General features: G+C 44.8%; 1 protein-coding gene across 1 annotated transcript in view; it reads left to right on the top strand.

Moving 5' to 3' along the window:
* The first annotated feature begins 205 nt into the window (after window positions 1-205).
* Window positions 206-6,000, top strand: part of TES (testin LIM domain protein) — a 29,943-nt gene continuing 24,148 nt past the window's right edge. Inside the window, exon 1 of the mRNA XM_064447059.1 lies at window positions 206-398. Within this exon, the coding sequence (XP_064303129.1) occupies window positions 372-398 (27 nt within the window). The 5' untranslated portion in view covers window positions 206-371. The remainder of the gene's footprint in view (window positions 399-6,000) is intronic.

The following is a 6,000-nucleotide window of genomic DNA, read 5'->3' as shown; positions in this document are numbered from 1 at the left end:
GTGACCGTATCATGCCGCCGGGGACGACTCAAAAGCCCTGCCCGCGGGCAGCCCCGCCGCCCCCGCGCCCCCGCTGCCGGCACCGCGACGGGACGGGCAGGGCCGGGCAGGCCGGGCGGGGCCGGGCGGGGCGGGGCCTGGCCGGGCGGCGGCGGGTGATTGGCTGGCGGGCCGGGCGGGGATTGGCTGCCGCCCTGCCTTTGTTCGGCTGCAGCCACTGCCGCAGGGCAGCGGAAGTTTGAGCGCGGCGGCGGCTGGTGCGAGGGGCGGCGGGTGTCACCTCCCGTTCCCCTCCCGGTCCCCTCCGCAGCTCGCCGGCAGCCGCCTCACGCCCCGCTCCGGAGCACGGCAGCACCCGGCACGGCGGCGGCATGGACCTGGAGAGTAAAGTGAAAAAGGTAAGGTGGGGGGCTGCCCACCGAGTTACCTGTCCCGGCGGCCCGCTCCCCGGGGGCTGCCCGCCTCATGCCGCCCGCGGCTCCGCTGGAGTCGCCCCCCGAGCGCCGGGGTCGGCCGCGGAGCCGGGCACCACCACCCGCCCCCCGGCTCCCCCCGCTCCTCCCGCTCGGGCTGCGTCGCCCCGTCTCAAAGGGTGAGGGGGGAAGGTGGGAGGCAGGAGGGCCGCCTGCGGATCGAGCTCCTGCCGCCTGCCTTGCCTCCCCCTGCAGCGGAAGGAAAAACTCCTTTGCCCCCGGCGCTGATGGAGGCGCTGCGGTTTGTTCCTCAGGTAGCCAAGTGGGTACCCCGGCCTGTGGGCAGGCATTGCCATCCTTCCAGTAAAAGCGTATCCCCCCAAAAAGCTGTGATCTGCCAGTTGTGTTGAGGTACATGCTCCGTGCGTGCAGGTGTGCGCCAAACCTGCGCCGCATGCGACCAGAATGCTCTTCGCGGATATGCTGAAGATTAATTTCTGACCTTTGATGTGACTAGCCCATTACACGTGCCTTGTCAGGGTTTATGGATTTCCCTCCTGAGACAGAAACTTAGGGTTTGTTCTTTTTTAAAGGCATATTGACTAGTTAGCTTGGAGTCAAACTGGCAAGCAGTGAAGGGGTAAGTAACAGAAAGTGATAAGTAATTCACTTGTATTAGATTTCTTTCCAATACTTGCTATTTAAGACATCATAAGTAAAACTGATTTCATGTGAGACACACCTCTGAATCTTTGCTTCTAGTGCTTTTGCAAATTAAATGCAGCACTTAAGCAATGACTTCTTACAATAGAAACTTCTTTATAGTATACATTACCAGACTATTTGATAAAGGCAGAAGGAGCTTTGTATATGAACATGGATCAAATCTGTACGTGACCCTCACTGATATATCAAAGCTAATCTTTTGAAATGCATGTTGTACAGCCACGCTTGGTTTTTATTCGTGAATTGGCACGTCTAAGGGTAGTAACTTGTTTTAAAGTATGCAAGTATGCTTTTGTATACCTGTGTGCTTTTCCAACTTGCAGACTAGAAACTGACCCAGATATGGAAGTAGGTGTGCAATGTGGAAGGCTCCCTGTGAAGTCAAGGCTGAATCCTGTTGAAGCAGGTTAGCAGTGAGTTACAGATCTCTGAGTGATGTCACCATGTGATGATGTCACCTGATGAGGGTTCTGGTTTGGAGAAACTACATATCTCATCCCCCATTTAGCATTAGGCTGTTGGTGTAGCTAAGTACTGTCAGTGTCTTCAGAAGCTGGTTATGTGCACAGGGTTGTCCCCTTTCTGTGTCTTGTATGTAATGAAAACAAGCTGCTTGAGTAGATTTGCTTATGTGTTCTAAACACATTTGAAAACTTAAACTTGGCAGCATCACGGACCTTGTTCACTGTAAGTTTTTTGAACTCCAGGAGGGGAGAGATGCATATTTGTGGAAGATAGAGTATTCCTATTCAGAATTTCTCCATCTACAGAGAAAATAAATATTTTCTGTGAAATACTGATAAAACTCTGCAGATAGCGGAGTCTTGGTTTTAGTGAACATGTAGTTGCTGAAAAGCACTCGAAATTGCACTGTAATTATTGGGTAGTTGTGTGTGTTGCAAGTTTGACTATTTTTGTCATATCTTTCTTTGGTCATCTTTTATTCTTCTCCTTCATTAACTTCAAGGATTCCTGAAGAGTCTTCTGAACCTGCTCAGACAGGTGCGGAAGCTGGTGCCACAAAAGAAACCAGCAAGCTCTGTTTGTAGGAAGTAATTTGTGTTTTCTATTCTGTTCAGCTTTAGTATTAATACTGGTAAGAGATGTTTATGATGTGAAGAACTTCACATTGTCTCTGTTTCTACTCCAGGTAAATTCAGAAAACTACTGTTCTTCTGTCTCCCCTCCGTCATTTGCATCTCCCTATTGCTTCTTTATAACTTAGGTGAAGATCATTTCCCAAGAGAACAGATGATCTCGATCATCTCGATGCAGGGCGAACTGGGAAGCTTTGCTATCTACCAGTGTGTTCATTACTAAATCCTTTTCTTCTTTTTTGACTACTGATAATGACTTAATCAAAACTTCTCCAGGTTTTGTACACCGGAATGGATGAATAACAGTTCATGTCAACACTGCAAAAGCTGCAGGTCTTCAGTCTCTCCCTCCTCTAATAATTATTCTCAACCTGTTTGCTTATTTCTTACTTCTCTCTTTTTTGGCAACTTCCCACTTTCTTGAAAGGTGGAAGAACATTCTAGAAAGTCTGAAGTCAAGTTTATCAAAACCAGTAAACCACTTGGCCTTTTAAGAGAAACTTGTTTTGAGGTAGAGATGGTCCTGTCGGATTTTTAGTCCATCAGCAGTAATGGATTACAACCACACATTGTGGTTTTCACCCGTCTTTATGTCCTGCACCCTGGGCTGAAGTAACCTGAGCCCTTTTGCAAAATCTGCTTGCTACCTTATGTTAACTTCTTACTTTGTAGTGACTTGCATCTATGCACCACCTGGCAGATGAAGGTAAACAGGAACTAATGAGTAGCTGACCTGCCTGTTGGGTAGGAAGTTCCAAGAAGACTGAGCAGAAGAAAGCAGGAATTGACACATTGTCCCAAAATAAGTTGCTGTTCCCTTGTTCTTCTGCACTCAAAGTCTGAGTTTAGAAGTTGGCTGTTCTGTGACCCTGGTGCTCAGTAGAACAGAGGGAAACGAATGCCCAGTGGAGCAGGGTGTGGTGTAGGGCTCAGACACCTAGCTGATACTGTAAAAGAACAATTTTTTCCCCCACCCACAACTGCTAATGTCTAACTGCAACAGGGTGGTGTAATAGGGCTGTTTTCTGCTTCTAGAAAAGTCAAGAGATTAAGTTTCCAAGGTGACATATGTAAGATTTCTCCAAGTGTTGATAGTCCATAAGTCTGTTCTGCAGGTGTGAGCTTCTGCATTGTCTCTCTGGGAAGCTGCTGTTGGCTTTCAAGGGGCTGATACTGTACTAGAGAAAAAATGCACATATATGTGAATGGTGCATTTATATCTGTCTGGGTCTGTATGGAGAGTAAAGACATTTCTGAACTGTCTTGGGAAAGTCTGTTTTCAATGTTGATATCTTGTTAAATTTTTTGGAGGTGCGGGGGGGGAGCAGAGGAGGAATAATTCTAGCACAGTTCATGCGGCAGGAATTGTTTCCCCTCCAGTACAAGCCCACTAGGGCTGAAACAGCCTGCCTGTCCTTCAGCAGGAACAGCTTCTGCCCCATCTGCCACAGTTTCAAACCCATCCTTTTAGCAGTAAATAGCTTATATATTTGCTGTCTTGTAAGAGAAAACCACAGTCTGCAAGAAACACAAATTTCACATTGAATTTTCAGCACTGAGAACATATGCAGGACATGTACATATATGTGAAATAATGTGTAACTTTTCTGTAGTCGGGTCACCATGCTTCTTAAAGACATAAAATAACACTGGTATATATCTGGCAGTGAATAGCGTGGGAAAATATAGTTGCAAGACAGTCTTTTTAGCGACAGTATAAATGTAAGTCCCAATTCCTTACTATCTATTATACTCTCCCTTTAAAGGGGATGGGGAATTTAAGGCTGACTGTACAGTTTTCTTCTTTTTCTTAGGAGGAATTGGATTTGCTATTGTGCTTGAGCATCATGAAGATAGCTTTGTACATAAAAAGAGATTGCAGATCAGAGCTGAAGCCTAAAAACAGTAGCTCCAGCTTGAAAAGTACTTGTGCAACAAATGGACCACTATTTCTCCCAAATACAATATATGCTGTGTTCTCAAACCTTGCTTTGAGGGTATAGGAAAAATGAAGATTTAGTGCTTTTGTTAAAGACCCTGTTAGCACAAAGTTCTGCTAGTCCGGATTCTTGCCCTGTCTGTCACCTCCCTGAACTTGGTAAAATGAATCAGGAGGTCATGGTCCTGCTTTGCAATCCTGCTGGCAGCATGGTCTTGTGCTTCAGTAGAGAAACTAAGAATCTGGCAGCGAGTCTGCTCTGTATAAGCTTTCACAGTACAATACTTGCTTTATAAGAGGAACTTTGTGATCGCAATGGTGAAGAGGCAGAGGAGCTTTTTGTGGGAAGAGGGGCAACTTCTCGAATGCGGAATGTCTGTGTAGTTTTTCTATGGGTGTGAGGCCCTGCTCTGTTACAGTGGAAAACCAAACATAGAGTGCTTTAGACATCATTAAGTCAACAACTGTAATGCTCTTTGATAAACGGTGAATAAAGTATGTATAGGAGCAAAGTCAACTTCATGTTTTGCAAAGCATGGTTTAGTAATATCTGCTGGGCTGCGTTTCCTGTTGATGTCACTGTTTGTTTTGGTGTTACTTCCATGGAAACCCACAATAGTAGAGCTTTTTTGCAGATCCTTATGTATAGTAAAATCAAGGACATGCAAATTTATTCTTGGATGAGTTTTGCTTGCAAGAAGTATGAAAACAAGTGTGGAGATGTGAGAGGAACTACTTCAGTCTTGTTAACAAGGAAACTGAATAACTGCTTCCGGTGTACGTTGTGGTGGGATTTTCCCCCTCAAAATATTGATATGAATTCTTTTCTGGAACACCTTTTGAAAGCACACCCCTAGTTACTTTTTGTCCGTCATTCCTGGGTATCAGCTTGTTAAAGATGACAAGGCTAAATTAAACTTTTTCGATTCTCTCTCTGCCCCTTCCCCCTCTTCCCCCCTGCCCCCCTGCAGTGAGAGTACTCCCCAGGTGTTTGACCATAAAATACCATGAAATGCCTGAATAGCAAGCCAAGAAACTCCTTGGATGCAAGGCTGCATGACTTCTAAGATCTGGTGAAACTTTCTTTTATATGGATAATTATAAGCCAAGTATTAAACAATGACATGAAAAACCTAACTTTAACTTAAAAGTGTTCGGTCATTAAAGGCACAAAGATCCGTTTATGCAAGCATTCCTGGAAAAAAATGTTTTTCCTTTCCTCTAAGTAAAATAGTAATAATGGTGAGTAGCAATTGTGAATGATATTTTATTGCTAAAAGTTGCTTAAATCACATTTATTCTATCTCAAGGAACTATTTGGAACACTTCTTGCAAATGAATGGCTTTTTCCTAGCAAATGCAGAATTTACAGATGTAATGGGGTGGATGTAAATGTATTGCACTGTAGTTAATTATATTTTTATAATCTATTTTAAATAGATATACGTGTGTGTATAGGGTGATATGGAAAAAAAAAACCCACCTCTAATATATACTTTCCACTAACATGAAAAGTTGTTGAGGTTCTGGTGCTGGAGACTTTCGGGAAGAGTAGGGCTGTGAAGATGAGAGCTTGTCACACCTGTTATCTAGGGTATTAGACTTTCTGAGATTAATAGGGTCAAGGGAGTAAGGAGGCTCCTGTTAGGACAGTTCCAGATTACGTCAGATGTAACTCTACTCTGGTACTGCTGTACGTGTGTTTCTGGTCTTTTTGTTTTGTGTTTTTTTTTTTAAGTCTGCCAAACCTTCCCGTTGTACCTTGTTTTCAGTCTGAGGTCCTCTAGCTGCAGCTTCTGAGAGCACTGGCTGAAAAATAGCATGC

Source organism: Phalacrocorax carbo, chromosome 1 (genome assembly GCF_963921805.1).
Source record: "Phalacrocorax carbo chromosome 1, bPhaCar2.1, whole genome shotgun sequence".
Lineage (NCBI taxonomy): Eukaryota > Metazoa > Chordata > Aves > Suliformes > Phalacrocoracidae > Phalacrocorax > Phalacrocorax carbo.
This window is presented reverse-complemented; position numbering and strand designations above follow the sequence as displayed.